This window comes from Stigmatopora nigra, chromosome 9 (genome assembly GCF_051989575.1).
Source record: "Stigmatopora nigra isolate UIUO_SnigA chromosome 9, RoL_Snig_1.1, whole genome shotgun sequence".
Classification (NCBI taxonomy): Eukaryota; Metazoa; Chordata; class Actinopteri; order Syngnathiformes; family Syngnathidae; genus Stigmatopora; species Stigmatopora nigra.
The window spans coordinates 4,351,769-4,371,390 of record NC_135516.1 but is presented as its reverse complement, the minus strand read 5'-3'; the positions used below and the strand labels follow the sequence as shown (position 1 = coordinate 4,371,390).

General features: G+C 38.9%; 1 protein-coding gene across 8 annotated transcripts in view; it reads right to left on the bottom strand.

The window, feature by feature from the left end:
- rnf220a (ring finger protein 220a) overlaps window positions 1-19,285 on the bottom strand; it is a 125,774-nt gene extending 106,489 nt beyond the window's left edge. For 2 of the 8 annotated variants that reach the window (XM_077724204.1, XM_077724201.1), the window contains exons 1-2: window positions 18,945-19,278; window positions 7,434-8,440 (exon numbers count right to left, since the gene is read on the bottom strand). In XM_077724204.1, coding sequence (XP_077580330.1) covers window positions 7,434-8,085 — 652 coding nt within the window. In that variant the 5' untranslated portion in view covers window positions 8,086-8,440; window positions 18,945-19,278. Of the gene's footprint in view, window positions 1-7,433; window positions 8,441-17,356; window positions 17,513-18,944 lie in introns of those variants that run through there. The other 6 variants (XM_077724202.1, XM_077724199.1, XM_077724206.1 and 3 more) reach the window with 6 other exon arrangements.
- Between the last annotated feature and the right edge of the window lie 337 nt (window positions 19,286-19,622).

The window sequence follows — 19,622 nt, the reverse complement described above, 5'->3', positions numbered from 1 at the left end:
TATCTTTAATACTGCGTATCCTCGAAACGGTTGGAGAGTTACCAGAGCCTAACCCAGCTCACTTCGGGCGAAAGGCAGACTACACCCTATACTGGTCGCCAGTAAACCGTAGGGCACAAAGAGAGACAAACGGTCATATACACACACAATCATACCACCACCAGTGGGAATCGAGCCCGCGCCCGCCCGGACCCAAATCAGCCGAGTCAACCTCTACACCAGGAGGGGGCCCCACACATGGTGATACATTTTGATTGCAGTTGCGGGTGTATTGATTTTTATGATTGAGGGGATGCAACACCAAGGTAGCAGTGTGTTTTTGAATATTATTTTTTCAGTTGTGGTCTTATAAATATTGGTATTTTGAGTGTTATTTGTTAAAGTCGGACTGACTGCGACATCACAGAAGGTTTTGATGTCAAATGCAGCACCTTCCTCTCCTTGAAATGAAGATGGCCAATAAGTGGTGAACTATGTCACCTTGTGGTTTATGTTTTCTAAACTGATTCCACATTTTAACTTGAGCAATAACAGAAAAATTGTTAAATTGATTAAACAATCAACCATATTTTGTCTCATTCAACAATGCTCAGTACAACGGATATGCAGGGGAAATCAGGCTGTGTTAAGCACTTGTGCACTTACACACACATGGACACAAACACACAACCTCCTCTGTTGGGTGTAGAGGAGAATCAATATGTCTTTGAATGAGGGTCAGAAGGGTTGTCTGCCCAGGGAGAGCTGACAGATTTGCTCTCTTTTGCTCTGCTAAGCCCCTGCCTTCTTTTAACACCCTCTGACACACACTCATACACACAAATATAGCAATGAAGTAACGCACACATACATATGGAGGACAAAATAACCCCCCAACACACAAACACACACACACGCAAAGATGTGACACTTGTCCCAGAGGGCAGAATTCCTCGCATTTTACCAGGGGGGTGTGATATTAGTCGATCTACATCGAAAATAAACCCTACTGTGCACCCGGGCGAACATATTAGTGTTTTTACTGTATTAATCAAAGCAACAGAGGCCTGGCCTGGAACACAGATCATAATAATTCAACTGGAACACACAATGACACTAAGATGATTCTTAGAAGAATTTTAAAAAAAAGTGATAGATAATGGATTTCTTTTGCCATTGTTTTTTGCTTTTTTTTGCTTTTTTTCAACATGAACGTGCTCGTAACAGTATCAGATGTTAGTAACAGAAACACAAATGTATGTGTTTTAAGGTAAGTGTGTATACCAGATGTGCATGCATTAACATACTAAAGCAGCCATTAGTGATCAATCAAGTAACTAATGACATTAATCAATGAGATTTTAAACCAGTCATTAAAAAATTAAAAACATTAATTTCCACCTACTTATTCATTATTCCACTAAATTCTCAATTATCTTACTCAGTCTCTTCTTAAATGAGCTCTTTATTATCGCTGAAGTCTTGCCTATTATGTTTTAGTGCATTGTGGCACTCAAGAATAAAAACAATATAGGATTGTAGTTCCCTGACTTGATACCATAAATTTGGGTCATTGTGAGGTGAAACAAACAAAAAAGAAGAATTTATTGTGTTTAGTGAGAAACTAACTGCAAACTTTTGATGAATGATATAAAAATAATTAGAATTAAACATGTTTATCTAATATGTAGTATATCACCATAGTCAACTACTACTGGTACAGATTAAAAAATAAATAAGTGATATGGAAAAATGAACAAGTATTTATTAAAAAGAATATTTTTTAGTTGTGAAATGTACTGTAACTCCCCTAAGAGATGCATCCAGTAGTCTGGTATTGTTAAATTTGATTTCAGATAGAAGAATTCATCCACTTTTTTGTGAAGACAGAAGTTTGCATCTACCTTTCTTATAATTCGGTAGAAATAACAACAGAAATTAACCCCATTATGACTTTAAGGAACTCCCACAAGCATTTGCAATCAAATTGCTACATTTGACCTTGACTCTGCAGTCACTTTCACTCAATGCGGATGAAGTCTAGCTGACAACATCAGGATCTGAATATGAGCTAGGTTGCACATCATAAAGGTGCTCCAGTACGTTTGTGTGCGGCATCCAGTATTGTGACTCCGTCTCTGTATGTGTGCGTACGCGCTTACATGTGTGCCTGTGTGGCACGGATGCACAATTACCAAGCAGGCGCGAATCGATAGGTGCCTGCTGACAGATGGATTAGCACGGTAAACAGATGATACACACACCGCTAAATTATTCATCTGCTGAACAGTGGGCAGGGATTCCTCACACAGCTAGTGACGGGAGAGAATGGGGGAGGAGGAAGGTGTACGGAAGATTGGAGCAATTTAAAAGAGTTGAGAGAATGAGTAAGCCTTTGATATATCCACAAAGTGTATATAGATAAGGGAAAATCGTGGATGCAAACCTGCGCTTCTTTCAGGACAATGTGTTTGTATTGCTGCGGTTTCCAAACTTACCTCTTATGTGGCATTTACGTATGCTGCAGCCCCTCAGGATCAACGTAACATGCATTGAAAGGCATTAACAATACAGAACACACCTCACTTGAGGAAATAGTGAAACACTTCTCCTCAAATTTGTCCCCATCTTTTTCTCAAGTGTTTAGCAAATCCGTGATCATTGGCTGTTCACGCCTTTAATAAGGCCAGAACCATGAATGCAATTTTCTACGCGTACAAGTGGACACCAGAGAATTGGCTGGGTAAACCTGACAATGTCACGGGAATAGGATTCGATGTTGAGGGCGTAGTTGATTTTGCAAATAAGGATATTTTCGAATATAGCACATTATGGTGGGATTTACAAAGAACAGAGTGTGAAAAATGGCATTGAGCTGCTTCATAAGGTGAACATTGAAATGCATAATAACTCGAACTAGTTAGTGCCAGGGCTGTGCTGTCTTAATTTCCTGCATCCAATTATACACATTAACAAATGTCCTAGTATATGCTTATCATTCACACTGAATATTTGCAATGGCTTCATCTCATAGTTTTAAAATGTCCTTTAGGACTCAATTTTGTGACATCCTGTAAAGAAAACCAAAACAGAAATGAGCTTATAACAAAAAAAACATACTGAATCTTTTTAATTCTTTTTATCCTGGACTCTTTCACGTAGAGGGCACTCCTACTTTAGATTCTTGTTCAAATGATATGAGCAAGCACACACTTAAGCATGCATATAAAACATCCATTATTGATTTGTGTCACCTTTAGAAGGGACTTTGGGGATTTTTATCTTGCATATGCTAATTGTAATTTGCAAATTAGGTTAAAAATAAAATAAAATCACAGTTTAGTTTAGTTTTGGGTTGAAAGGCTGATGATGCAAGGGGTTTAGCAACTATACTAACATAAATGTGTTAAGTGTGCATTTGTGTGAGTACAGCTAAGGACAACTAACTCAAACTCATAGCCTCCTCCTCACAGAACAGACATGAACACACACACACACACACACACACACGTAGACACACAAACTGTTCATTCGCATCATGGCTACCATCAGCAGGAACCAATCAGATTTGATGAATAATTCAATATTAAAGAGGGTGTGACCAGGACAGGGAGGGGTGCGGCCCCTCTGCCAAGCCAGTGGGCCTTTTTAGGAACAGTGTGTATGTGTGTGTGTGAGTGGGTTATGTGCATGAAAGTGAGAGGGGGGAGAAGGGAGAGAGGGTTCTGTCACACTAGACTGCATCCACAAACTGGCTGCAGATTAGATTACTGAGGAGGAGAGGGGGTGTAAAGAGGAAGTGAGAAGGATATAAGGACAGAAATGGTGGGAGGAGTGATCAGGAGTATGCAACAGAGGTGTAAAGTAGAAAGATGAGAAAATGAAGAGAAATTCATCTTTTGACTCATTTGATAAAGGCATAGTGTGTCAATAACTTTATCACTGTAGACAGTGGGTGTAGGAAAAAGCACCTGAATAACTTTTTAGTACTTCTGAATTAGTTTTATTGGTTTGTTTTGAATGTGTAAGGCTTTAAATATGATGTAAAACATCAGGGATCATGTTTAAGAAAATACACACAATGTTATCTATGTCCAAATGGAGAGGCTGCGGTGACAAAAGGCTCAAAAGGGAGGGACTAATCCTTGAGCAGAACCATCATTGCAAGAGTGACCACAAGATTTACACTAAAATACACACTACAATGCTTGCTGCAATGTCTCGCATCGGCAGGGGCAGTGAAGGGGTGGATCCTTCAAAAGAAAGGGTTATAGCATTTGAACATGTTTCTCCTAAACCAAAAATTTACAGTGTGGATATGATGAGAGAACATCTATCCAAACTATTGGATTAGGGTTTTATGTTAGAGCGACAACCACCATTATAATTGGGGCAGGGTTGGTGGGCATTTGTGTGTACCGCACAGTTGGGGACTGACAGGGAGCCAACAAGAGAGGGACAAGGCTTTTAACATCTGGCTAAGCACTGTCAGGAAGACACTCACACACGCATACACACACTCACACACTGCGGTAGGCAAGCAAGTCCCAGTCCTAATTATGAGAACACTCTTACTTAACTTAACCCTGCCACTGGACCGTGACAGGCTGAGATAGAGGGGGGGAGGGCTGCCAAGGTGGAGGCGACAGATTTTTGTGAAGACAAGAGAAAGGATGAGTGTTTCAATCTCCTTGACAGATATTTTTAACCTCTCGTGTACTACGTCAAGGAAAAAATAAAAGACAGGTGAAAACACAGGGGAAAGGAAAGTATGAGAATTCAGAGTTGTCGGTGTATTGCAAATGATATCAAAACATTCATAATGAAAATCCTATCACAATCCCCAACATAACGTTTCTTCCTTTTTGCAGGGCAATTTTAATAATAACTGGGAACCTATTTGGGCTGTTACCCACCTGCTGCCCATAGTTGCCTAGGATAGGTTCCAGCACCCCTCACGACCGTGAACTTAATGAAATGCAAATGAACAAACTTAGTACTATGAACCAAAAGAGCAAGGTAACAACATCTCTTCTTTGTGGGCAGTAAAATAACTAAAGTAAACATTAAAGAAAAAAGATAAAGAACGGGGTAAATGTGTAGAAGAGTAGAAAATTCCCTATTAAAAATATTGTCATCAGATCAAGCCTAATGCATAATTTGTGCAACATATATTGTGGTACTTTAGAAATTCCTCTTAAATCTGGTTGTATGCAACAATGTTGCATACAGTGACATAATATCAACGCTGAAAGAGAAAACATGTCAGGGTTCAACAACCCTATAATTCTGTACAGATACAGATTCGTTTTCACTTTTTTCAACAATCTTCCTTTTGATTGGATCTGCTTGAGAGGCAATATGGAATTAAGTCGAAGTAATAGCATTTACAAAAATGTGACGTCTTATCCTAAAAGGCATGATCCAGCCTTTATGAGCCGGTTTAGCGGTTGATAGGTTAGCGAGTTTAGTTAACATCCAACGTGTCTCCCTGTGCATTGGAGGGATTTGGGAAGGCTTTGCATAGTGGAGACGGATGTTGCTTGAAGTGTTTTGCAGCAGAAATGCACAGAGCACAACATGAACATGTAATACTTTTCAAGTTGAATTAGTGTATTTGGTTAAGTAAGGATAATTCTTCACACACCTCAGATTATGTGTTATGAGAATTGATTTGTAATAAAAAAAACAATGAATTTACAGAAGTGTGAATGATCCCACCATAAAAATTTAACATTTTGTCTTGTTCAGTTCTAGTTTGCCTGTCAACCTTTCTAGGATTTTATGTTTTTTAAGTGTGCAAAAGTTACTCAACTGATAGTCACTTGCTTTTTTTTTAGCAATGACCTTCAATCCTATGGAAGCTAACTTGATTTCAGCTATATGTTTTCTACTCGAGTATTGACTGAAAACCCTAAAAAGGAGGAATAGGAAATGCTAAGCATCATACATTGTTGCTTTTATAAAAACAATTTAATATATATATATATATATATATATATATATATATATATATATATATATATATATATATATATATATATATATATATATATATATATATATATATATATATATATATATATATATATATATATATATATATATATATATATATATATATATATATATACATACATACACATTTTTTTAAATGTATTCTGTCACATATTCATGGTGCTCTCTGCATTATCTCACCACCAAAATCTTCTGTAAAAACTTTTATAGCAAATACCTCATGGGATTTTGCAAAGTGTTGTTTATTCTTAACGCCCCTATGCTCGACCAGAACCACTGAAGGAGAACTCCTAATTCTTCTCAGTGAGCAGAGGCCCCACACATCCAATTGCATTAGAAGCCTATGGTAAAGGTGGAGGCTATTTCCAAGATTATATCTGATTAGATTGGGAAACAGCCATTCCAGTAGAAAGTAAAGAAACACTTTTCGATTGTACATTGGCAAAAAACTTACAAATCTTCAAATCAACGTGTGAACATTGAACAATATCCCATTATAAGTGTCCACAATATACTGTGCATTTCACAAATCAATGTTAAACATTTACATAATTGTTCGGGTGGTTTCATACTTTAACATTTTTCCTTGGGTTTTCCCTCAGAAAGCTATTAAGGTTGGATTTTGTCAGAATGTATCACTCCTTACATCCTTCTTGTTCCCATCTATACTTCCATCGAATGATTTTTTACCCCTTTCTTTTTATAGGATCAGTCTCAGATCGTCGCCTCTGTGTCCCATTTATTAGTTCAAGAATTCATCCCACCAAAACACACATGAGCTGATAACTACAAAAGCCAGGTACAAAGAAGACAAACATCAAGATAAAAATCTACCTGAAATAAACTGTGGAAAGTTCAAAACAAACAACTATAACAGGACAAACTAAGTAATACATTTACATAATAACTACAGAATCTATTGATTATCTTTTGATGCCTGTAGTAGCTTGTATTTGAAATTGTCTAAATTTCAGGCTTTGTCAGATACCATCATAAGGTATTCTGAACATAGGTAAAACTTTTGGCCACCAGGGTGGAACTATAATGAATACTGATTGCTAAGAGCATGGCCGACACACATACAGTATGCATAGTGAAAGGGGGCCAAATGGCATCCCCTCCCTTGGTGAATACTAATGTGACAAGTGTAGCTGGTGGGCTTCTGAAGCTAGATTTGGGTCAGCCAAGAGATATACTGACATGAAAACATGGATGGAATTGTTTATTGAGGTGTGTGATTTAAGTATAAAAAATTCATTATCAAGTTTCTCTTTCCAATTAAAGTGTCTAAATTGGATTTACCTTATTCTTTAATTTTTGAAGGATGTGAACAGTAATGTCTTAGCGATCATAAACACATTGCTCTAGCATTTTTTGTTATTCATCAGTATGAATGCTACAAAAAAAATGGAAATGTGCAATAATTGTGTACTTACAGCGCTCAATACGGTCTTCAGGGCTGGAAGACGTCTCTCGGTCTGAAAGAAGGCCGGACACAGCAAAGATCTTCTTTCCGCTGTCCTCTACAGCCTTCAAGGCGCTGCTGGGCGAGCTCCCAGGTGGGATCTGCACGCCACCAAAGTCATATTCTTTACCCTCGGCATCAGAATACCGGAGATGGGGCGAAGCATCGGTATCCAGGCAGCCTTTGAGGCGTTTAGCCGGTGTGAAGGCAGACTGATAACCACCCGGTACTCCATCTCGATCCTCAGGAGAAGCGAAGGGTCTGAAGGCCCCAACACCACTGTGATTCAACATGCTAATTGGTGAACAGTCCAGGTTTGGTGGTGCAAACTGATGATGAAGGTGGAGGAGGGATGGAGGAAAATCCCTGTTAGGGAAACCTGGTGGGACAGCACCTTGGCGGTGGTACATGGATGCAAAGGTGTATGAACCATTGTTAAATGGCAAGTGAACATCTTTTTCAACAGAAACTGGGACACCAAATGGACGTGGTGGCTGGCAAGGAATAGATGCATCACGAGAAGCTTCTGCAGTGGAGGCCAGTACCATTAGTGCTGGTGATGCCAGGGGGTTTGGCAAGTATGAGGAGCTCTCCATCTTGAATGCTGCTCTGTGAAGGTCCATTTTTAAATGAATTTGAGTGGTTGAGAAGAATTGAGGAGGAGAAACTGTTTCCTCCTCGGAGGAACTGAACACAGCCCCCTTGATAAAGGTTGTGAGCTGATTTTGGTAGTGGCTTATCTGGTTGTGTTATGTGTTATAATTTCATTTCTTGTCAGTAGAGCTAAGATCTACTTTTGTTGATCAACTTCTTTTAGAACAAGTTTCCCTCTGGTTGGAATGCTCTGCTCTTTGGCTTATAGTGTCCTGTTAAATCTAGAGTTGAAGCTCTTTAATTGGGGAGTGTGTCAGAAATATTACGAAAGCTGAAGTTCAGTGAAGGTTGTCAAAGTCGGTTCCTCATCTTTCTGTGGTCAAGCTGCGAGGACACAAAAAAAAAACAGTAGTTAGTATAAAGCCATTTTCCTTGTGTACCGGAGTGGATCACTAGGAACAATGAAGTCAACATGTTGAATTTGCATCAATTTTTTGCATTTTTGTTAAAACACACTTTTCCCATCTGATCAAGTAAAACACATCAAAAACGAAAAGTTGTTACCGATGTTACTTTGTCTCGAATTTGCCAGCTTTTTAGTAAAAAAGTTAATTCATTGCATCTTTCCACTCGGAATCTGTGTTGCCCTTCAGCTCTTCCCAAGTGTTTCCTCCTTGTCCTCAATTCTGCAAATCAATCCACCCCCTTCTCACAATCCTCATCTCCTCTCATCCTCCTAGCACTATTTCTCTTCCCTTCACCATCTAGATCACAGTCTAAGCTGCTTATTCCTACCATCTTTCAGATCTTATTGGACCAGAACCACTTGTCTCAAGATAAGGGCACACATGTATTTTACCACCCACCCCCATACTCACAAAACATATTTGACAAGAATCTTTCAGGTTTCAACCCCCACAAGTAATGTGTGTATATATATTAAAAAACTTTCCTCTTTTAATTTATTCTTTTATCATTTTTGCAGTCCGACCTTCCTTTTGCATCTCCCCCGTATTTCTCATCTCCTCAGATTGCTCTTTTTCACCCTCCTTTCCCTAAATCTCTTCTCCCTAGAGTGATTCAGCTGGGTGATATCATATCAGACCCCTCCATCTGCCATCCACGGGCCAGAGGAAATTTGACTGAGTGAATAAATTAGCTGTACTTGACCTCACGACCCCAGCATGCGTGGCAACAGGCTAGAGTTCTTCCTCTCGGGGATTAGATCAGAGATTGTGATTGGTCGAGCTGGCAATTGCAGAGGGGCAGCCAATGAAACGATAAAATAACATTCAAGCGATCTTTATCTGAGGCTAACTTGAAAGTGCTTGGTTTGCTAAGCATCCAAAATGCTACTTAAGTAGAGGAAAACTTCAGAACTTTAAAGGACTTCATATGTTATGTGGTTTCAGTTGTACACAAGAACCTTGGAAATCGATTACAAAACCTGATCTCATCTTTGGCACACGTCCTCCATCTAGCATAAAGTGACTCGCAGAAACTTAGGGTAAACTGAGAGGAGAAGCCCAGGCACATTAAGATGTTTTACACTACCGCAAACGAACAGCAAGATAGTGTCGTGGTTAGAATTGCTGAAGCTAGCACACCCCTGATCTGGACTTATGCCATGCCATCTCATATTACATATATGTTGACTTTTTCAAATTATTTATCGACCTGCGACACCTAACTTTACTGGAATTAACACATTTGTCGACAAAATAAATAAATAAATAAATAAACAAATCCATTGGATATCATTTTTTTGTATGCTTATCCTCACGAAGGTTGCAAGTATGGCTTTTCCTATGTTTGCTTGTATCTTTTTCAGCTGCACCTTGAGTTTCTACTTTTAAACATCACAACATGGATATTTACCACTACTTTACTATAGGCCAAAGGAAAGATAGAATTTGAAACTAACATAATATAATGTAAAAGAAGAAAATGAATGTAAAATGTCATTGATTGGGATTTTTCTCAGAAATATCAGGTGATGCAAATAAATCCATTGAATATATAGTACTCATTTGAATGTCTCTTGATAACAGTGAACTACAATTTTACACTTATATTTCACCACAACCTTCACCAATGACTACAGACACATTTACTGCACATCTGCACAAACTTAAAATATAAGCATAATTACAGCCAACACACACTCATAACATTAGTCTGTGCCACTTACAAGCCCATTTGCCACTGAGGGGATATCAGCCACTCATTGTTTGACACAAGCTATATGCATTTTATAATAGAAATGTCACAGGGGAACATTTACCACGCTTGCATAATTTGATTACAGTGTACAAGAATGATACAGCTGTCGCTGCGATATTACACTCAAGGGGTAGGTGCTGGAGGGTAGGAAATTTGTGTGAAATGTGTACCTAAAGTGACAGTTTTACCAATGTTAAAATTGTTGTGTCACCATTGATGTGCTTAACCACATCAAGAAATTTTTTTAAAAAGAACATTGAAATAATTGTAGGCTGTTATGTTCGGGTGAAACATATCAATAGAAGAAATTAAAGTCAAACTGATACTTATTCATTAATTCATTTTCCGTACTGGTTATTTTAACGGGGACTTCTGTAACCTATCCAAGCTAACCTAGACATCAGTTATATGGAGTTTATAATAGAAAGTTGGTGGACACCCTGAATCGGTGGCCAGCCAATCGCAGAGAACAAGGAGTCGGACAACCAGTCACCATCACACTCATACCCACAGACATTTTAGAGTAGTGGTCCTCAAACTATTACAGAAAGGGCTGCAGTGGGTGTTGGTTTTTGTTCCAACCAATATGGTACCCTAGAAGTGCAATCAGTGGATTGCAGTCTGGTGTTTCATTTTTCAGCAGAACTTCATTGGTTAAACTGTTTGTGTTGGATCGGTTAGAACATAAACCTGCGCCCACAGTAACCCTCGAGGACCGGTTTGGAGACCATTCTAGTCAACATGCTTTTTGGGATGTGGGAGGAAACCGGAGTACCTGAAGAAAACCTACGCAAGCCCAGGAGAACATTCAAAGACTGTGAGGAAGATGGGCTAACCACTCAGCAATACTTAATAGGATATTTATCTTGCTAATGAAGTCCAGCAAATTTAAAATTCCATGTATGTTGTTTCCAGTAATTTTTTACCGCCTACACGGTTGATTCGACATTTCTATTTTATTGGGGTCCATCATTTTGCCAAAGCATAATCCAGTTTTATCCAAAATGTTATCTCACTATAGACAATCACCAACAGCAGATGATACTCAGACTTGTCACAGTTTTCGAAATACATGCTCAGTTCTTAATAGGAATACGTACATACATGTATATGAATATGTATAATATCTACTAGATAGTATTTTTCCAATGAATCATTACCTGTAATGGCAACATTTTCTACATTTTGCTGATCTAATGCAACTGGCATAGAAGACATAGAATTCATTGAGTCTGTGTAGTTGTTTTTGTATGAGTTTGAGTGTGGGTCACACCCAATGCAGATGCCAGAAAAAAGTTAGAGTGGCACTTGCAAACTTCTTTTCCATTTTCAGTTAGATAAGAGCATTTCACCATTTACCCACTATACAAATGCAACGTATAACAATTTTATTGTGAACTATCAAGCTCTTTTATTAATAAAGGTTTAAAGCTACCTGTAATTGAACATGGGAAGTTAATGAATGATCCATTCCCAAGTGCATTCCCTGAAACCATCTGTCAAAATTGGGGTACAATGTCTTTTACATTTAAAAGATACTATCAACTTCATTAACAATGGGATTGTTCTCAAAGTGTAAGAGTTATCACCATACATTGTTGTTGTTGTTTTTTTAAATCACTGTACAATTTAGGGACTATATTAAATGTTTGGGATGGCATATTCAACCAAGCAGGTAGACTCTTGCATTATGCTTTATTGTATGCAGAGTTTCCATATACAGTTGTACTGCTACTTATGGATGCTTCTACATACAAAATATTCATGTTACAAAAAGCCTCAATGGGAAAGGTATAGGGTAAAAGTCCAAGATCCGAAATGTGAAATGCAATGAAACATCCCCCAAATTCTAAATACACTTCCCTTATCTACCTTTTTGTTTTCTTTTTAAATTATAGTATTAGAGTTGCTTTTCCATTAGCTATTTCCCGACACCACACTCAAAAACAGCGCACTCTAGGCGGACACCAGAGCCAACCCCAAGTTGGGGGAGCAGCTCTCGGCATAATTTAAGCACGAATGTCTGGCCAAAAGTCACTTTACAGGCACCTTCTTCTTCTGGGACCTTGGCAGAGGAGCAACGGTCGATGGTGAGTTCCTGATTCATGTGCCTTTGACCCTTGATTGTCACAGCGTTGTTTCTCGTATTTCTGAGTGTGCGTAACCTAACATTGGTTTTAAGTTGTGTTTTTTACGTGAGTGTGTACGTGTGTTTACTACACTGCGACTCGCAATTCCACCTCATTGTAAAATGGGAGTCCATTTATTTTTCATTTAAATGGCTTAATAAATAGTGTTAGCTTGTGATTTAGATTTGATCTTTTATTGGGGCATCAAATCTACATGATGGTCAAGTCCAGCTTTTCATCTCTGCTGGCATAGGTGAAAACTTTTTTCACGCAGAAGAAATTTGCAGTGCCAAAACACATATCGGCAGAATTACTCAAATGCACTTCAGTTTGGCGTCAGCCAGTCCTCCCTCAAACATTTCAACTTCCACGTCCAAAAATGCTACTGTTGGCCTTTAACCTTTCAACTTTAACATGTAAGAGGGAACATGTTTTTCTTTTCTAGCCTCCCTGTACTTTCTTGCTCAACATCTAAGAGTTGTTTCAGGAACTTTATTTGCTTTCAATTGGTCTGTCTCGCCTTTTTTTGAAGGGCTTCTCTATCCATATCTGCTTAAGGACACATGATGCTCTTAGAGGTTCCAAAGTATAAGCAGTAGATAGAAGACAAAAGATGGCCTTCCATGTGCACACCATTTTTCCTTCACACGTTACTCGTTAGCTTTAAAAGAGTGTGAGTTCAAACTGAGTTATTTTTTGTTTTGCTTGTTTTCATATATTTAATATGTATTAATTCATACAAGTCATTTTAATTTGACTTTTTTTCTCCATGTATTATTAATTAATTTATTCATTCATACATGCATTGATTAATTTTTTCAGTAACTTCATACCACATTTTTGTTCCTAAATCAGGTTATAATATATTGTCTTATGTTCGAGTTGTGTTTAAGAACTTTGTTGCAGTAGCAGTTGTATCTAAAGTGCTACATAAATAATATCTCATTTTCTGAACCACTTTATCCTCACTAGGTCTGCGGGGAATGATAGATCCTATCTCAACTGAATTCGGGCCAGAGGCGGGGGACACCCTAAATTGGTGGCCAGCCAATCAGGGCACAAGGAAACAAACAACTATTCACCATCACACCCAGACATAGGGTCAATTTTTAGAGTGTCCAATCAGCCTATACTGCATGTTTTCAGAATGTGGGAGGACACCGGAGTACCTGGAAGAAACCCACGCAGGCCGGGGGAAAACATACAAACTCCACACAGGTGGATGTGACCTGGATTTGAACCCAGGAGCCCAGAGCTGTGAGGTCAATGAGCTAACCACTGGCATCATGGAGCCACACAACATAAATATGTAAATGTAATGTAAAATAAAATGAAGTGTATCCATCTTTTTGGTGAACAAATTAACAGTCGATATACTTAAAATGTAGTCATTCATGATGCAAATCACAAATCTTGTGAACATGCATCAAATTAACCTTTTTTTCCTACTATATTTTGCCATTTGACAAACTGATTTGTGTGGGATCTATCTTGAGTTTCTGTTGCTAGAGCTCATATAGCTCATAACACCAAGTAACAACCTTCTCAAAACACTTAACACCCGAGTTAATTTCAAACGGATGCATCAAAAAGAGATTGCAATTAGTACTGGTATAGTTGCAAGATTTTTAAAAAGGGAATATGCACATATTGTAAGAATAGGAAATGGATAATGAGAGAAATATTTGAAAAAAAAACAGGTGGGCTCATGCAACTTATGCTAAAAAGTTTGTCAGCTTGCTAAGAGCTTGATTAAGACAGTGCGGTTACAACTCCTTCACTTCGCCTCCTACTGATGCGATATACCAAAAAAAAAAAAAAAAAAACGATAATAAAATGGGATATAAAGACTTGTACTCTGGGGATATTTGGAGACACCGTGTCACGCCCTGAACCTGGGGCAAGGATTTCTTTTCATACACAGTTCACAGGATACAAATCACAAACCATTCAGTGACAAATCATTTTCTCCTGGTCACCGTACAGCAGAAACACCAGTCACCGACTGCAAGCAATTCCGACAAACTGACAGATGACACCAACGTCTTTACTGATTGACAGGTGTGCTTGCTATCTGCCCTTTACAAGTGTGGCTGAGTGAGTGCGTGTGGCACAACGTCAACTTGCAATAACTCTTATGGTTGCGTTCTGTCGGCAGCGGTCGCTAATCTCAAGGCGGGCTGGCCAACTGGATGCTCTCTGTCTGGTTTGATCAACAATCAGCATCCAAGCCGATTAAGTCTAACAAAGCAAAACTGTTGGGATGTGCAAACACTCACACATTTGCCTCTAATTGTTTTCAATTGCAGAGTTAATCAAGACCCTTACAACAAAAGAGAACTTACTGCCGCTGGGACCTCTTCCACATGGAGGTCAACAAGGAGACAGAGAAATATGAGAGTGAATAGTGCTCTGTAATGAAGAACCAAATCTTTACATTCACTAAACACAAGGCAGCCATTTGTGCAATGCGGATCTTGTATCGGTTAAACGTCTGCATGCGGGTAGGTGTGTATGGTGAGCTCAGGCCTCTTGTATCATCTCCAGTCTGGATGCACAGCTGGCGTCCGGGAGAAAAATGATAAGTAATCTACACATTCCCAGCGCTTACAATCGATTATGCTATGTGCTCCAAAAGCGGGTGTGTGCACGAAGAGTAAGTGACAAATGAACGGAGAAACCTGAGAGAGATGATGATGTTGTTGGGGGGGCATAATGAGAGAAAGAGACACCCAGCGATAGAGAAAGTATTGGACATCCGACACAACTCCTTCTCCCTCATTAGGCTCATTGGCTGACTTTCTCTTGTTGCCAGTGATATTCAGCAACAACTGCATTAGTAGTCCCTGCCGTCTCCAATGCAATCAAACCATTAAACACGGTGTGCTTCACCTCCATCAAGTGATTTCCTTCCAATAGAAAATGACTGAACTAGAGCTACTCTCCTTTCCCCGTCATCAATAAAGACAACAATTTAATTTACCAGCAGATTGTGACAATTACCACATAAACCTTCTTTTTTTAAATCTATATTTAACGTGTGCTGCAAAAAAACATCAGAATTGACTAAATATACTTAAATTAGAAGTTTGGAAGGCTTCAAATGCTGAGGGGGAAATGAAAAAGATTGGGCTTGGAAGTTTTAAGAGGCGCAGAGCGAGCATGGATCATTTCCTTACTGTGGGTGCTCAAACATTTGTTATTTAGCTCTGCATGTCTTGCTTTCAATTACACTCTGCTTGTCAAATTATCTTGCGTTCGCTGCGTTTATTAACGCAACATGATAATAAAATGTACACCTGAGAGAGTAGGCGGATTGCAGCCTCTCAGGGACACGAGGATTTCCATATAATAAAGAATGAGGAATTAGTGCATATTGATAATACGTAATAGACCAGGGGCTGGGGCAGGGTGGCGAGAGGACTGGAGGGGTTGTTGGGGGGGGGGGGGGGGGGGGTCATGGAGGGAGGGGGGGTTATTCACAAACAAGGCGCGAATGGGTGATCTTTGCTTAATTTACTGTCTGTGTCATGATGGGTTAATGTGGAATAGTAAATTAACATATAGCCCAATTTTGAGCACATTGAAATAACAGAATGTAATTTTCAATAAAACAGAAATACAATATTATAATTGCATATACAAAAATATTATTATATGCATTACAAAGCCTCCACTTTTTTAAGTTTTTGATAAAATCGTCTCTAACTGTTGAAGGGATTCCGTGATGCGCAAATCCGTTTAAATTTGGATTTTATGTAAAGGTCCGTTTTGCGTGTTTGGATTCCAATTGAAATAAACTTTTCACTCAACAGCCATCGACCCGATGTAGAGGTGTGAAATGGACATTAATTTAAGTTCACTTCTTGCTGTAGAGTGCGCAGAGAGCCAGAGATCAATGTTAAGCAATAAAAAAAGGACTAGGAACGGGTTTCGAAAATAAATCATCATTTGCTACTTTTCGGGATCATCCTCCCCCTTTAATTCCCGTGCGAATCAAAGAGAAACATACCGGCATTATACCCGTAAATCAATCGCATTATACCACTAAAATCAGACATTGTGTTATGTGAATATTAAACTAAAGACGGCTGTTTCTTATTTTTGTTTCTATTTGGATACTTTATGTGTATTTTTGAATTATTTTTTTAGCAGTTTAATGCCAATGTTATGGACAAAATAGGGGATTTCGATAGATATGTGGATATAAACAAAATGCAAAATTTTAAGCAATGCCATATTTAAAACAGTCCGTCTATTCAATTGAAAAAAAATGGGCGTTGGTCTATAAATCACTGAGGTTGAAAAACTAAATGAGGAAATAATAACCTGATGCACGCGGACACGGCCCGACACTTTGCAGTTGAAGGGGCGTAATGTGAAAATAAGTACATATTTATTTTTTTTAAATAAATGTCAATCACCTTAAAAATTCTAAATTACAATTATGCAATAAATATAGCCACACGTTTAAAATAATTATTAAAATGCAATAAAGACAGTAATAATATCTTCATTTTACCCAGCTTACATAGAAACTGTATTCAAGGCCTAATGGGAAAATTATTTTAATTAACCTTTTTTATATTAAATAGAAATAGTGATTGATTTCTAACGCTAGTATTCAAATACTCTGTTCTTTTGAACATGATTTTTTGCATTATTACTATCATAATGAAGTCAATCTGAATGCCGTTAGGTCAACTAATTTTAATAAGGATGAGTAGTTTACATAACTTATTAACGGGGTTGTTAACAAACCTTCGCATTAATGTTTTCAAACCGGATGCTTTATGAAAACATTTATACTTTTTTTTCCACCCGCCTGTTCTAGAGAGATTTAAGGGAATTTAACGCGGCATGCGGAACATATCCATAATACCTATTAATATGCATTTAAAAGCTAAGTGTCGTCCAGCGCATTTAGTTGGAAATTAAACAGGCTCGCCTGGTCGTTAGAAGTCAGGGTTGGTTGATCCGACGATCAATAAATCAATTTCAAGCCATCCATCACTGGCATCAAAGCAATGATCACTTGATGCCTAGTCGGTTTTGTCTTCTCTTTTTTACCCCCCAAACCCACAAACTAACCCGTTTTTGTTATTTCCTTTTCTAGTGGGTTAAGTGTGTGTTGTGTTCAAGTACCGCTTTGACTTCACCTCTTTTTCCTCTTTACGGGCTTAATTGACAATTAAGACATTTTCTTTTTTTTCTTCTTTTAGAAAAGAGGTGGTCATTTTCACGCTTCTGAAAATGATGCCTTGTTTCAAATGCAACGTTAATTCTAATGCGCATTTTATTAAGTGAATTCAAACAAGCTCTAAATAAAAAAATGATTAAAAAAGCCGATCACTATCCGTTTTGTTATAAAATATTTAAACTTTTTTTCCAAATTCAAGGGAAGTAAGCATCCGCGCTTATTTTTGTAATAATAAAAAAAGTGTTATTTATAGTGAAAATAGAAATATTTCCTCTCACGAAAAAAATGCGTCAAAATACATCCATTCTTAATAAAGCGAGGAGAAAACTAACGGCATTGAAAACGAGAGATGATATTAAGGCATGCCGATTTTAGTTGGCGGTGCCCGTTCACAAATCGGGAAGGCCTTGGGGGGCTTCCACCAGCTGGGCGCTGCTTGTTTAGAGGGGGGATGTAAATTATAGTGGCTCCCAGTTAACAGGTGTTTCCTTACTGCAGGCCTGTTACGTGCGTGTGTGCGGCAATTGCGTGCGCGCCCGTGATTGTCAGACATTATTATTTCTAATTCATAAATTGAATTGTTGAGGCTCCCACGAACACATTTTCCCCCCTCAAATCCTATTTTCTAATTATTGCGTCCCGTTTAGTTTTGGAAAGTTTGTTTGTACATTTGCATTTTAAAAAAAGGATAAAGTCCCTTATTAGTGTAATGCATAATCTCTCAAAGCTATAAAATGATTTAAAAAAGTTGAACAACCATGATCATTTCCAGTTTAGTTAAGAAAAAATCATTTTGTAAGAAATAAAAACGATAAAATTCCTTCAGTCTTATTTTTTTCCATTGAACAAAAAATCGAAAACTAATTAATTTGTCTTAAAATAACAGGCAAGCTAGAAAACTGCGAATTATTGTAATTAATGTGCTGTTTAGCGGTGTATTAAAGTGTATATGCATTTAGATGTAAATTTTGTAAACAGGGAGGCGATGACAACGCGTGCACGCGCACACACACATTATAATCCTCATCCTCATCAAATCTTTTCAGAAGGACACTTTGTTGATTAGGAATCCTGACAAGTGCCGAGACGCGCGCGCGCGCACGCAACACAAACAAACAAACGCGCACGCGCACGCCTAACGCAATCTAACCGACCAAGAAAGAACGCACACGCAGAAAAGTGCGAGTCCAAAGAGACACTCGAAGTCACTTGGCTAGAGTGTTTAAAGCAAAATAAACGACCGGCGATACCACTCAAAACCACAACAAAACCCCACAAAGGACGAGTTGGCGTAAACTTTCTGCAAGCTTCAAACCCGGAAAGTATTGTCACTCACCTCTTAGTAGCAGAATCCACTACTTCCGTGGAACTGTCCTCGATTTCCGGCTTCTTTTTTATCCTCACAACAAACCCCAAACTTTTTCCCTAACAACAGGAGCGATGTCTGAGCATCGGAGAAAAACGCCAGGTAAAAGTAGTTGATACCTCACTGTTAGCTTGCCGAAGGAAGAAACAATGTGTGTCGAAAAGAAAGAGAGAGAGAGGGAGAGAGAGGGAGAAAGTGACAAGCTGACTTTCCACGCGGAGTGTAAAGTGGCTATCAGTAGCGCGACGTGCGCGTGCAGCCCCTCAGCTGAAACACGGAGCGGAAAGGCGAGTGGGAGCCGCCGAGGGAGCGCGAGACAGGCGGTGGGGAAGGAGGTGGGGGTGCTTGTGGCGGTGGGCTTTCCACAGCTAAGCGTGTGAGTGGGGGGCCACGGAGGGAAGAAGGAGGGAGGGGGTGTCCAGGGTCCAAGAACGCTCAGGAGGCGCAGTGCTGCCCCGCAGTGCTACGTTCACTCTATGACGCAAAGACAAGAACACACAGACACGGGGTATACAATTGGCCCCTTCTTTTTCTCTCATTTCCACTTGGTCATCTCAGGGGCAAGTGGCTGGCCACTTGACTCATTCCAAGGAAGCATCTTTTCTCATCTCATCTCATTTTCTCAACTGATTTATCCTCACTGGGGTC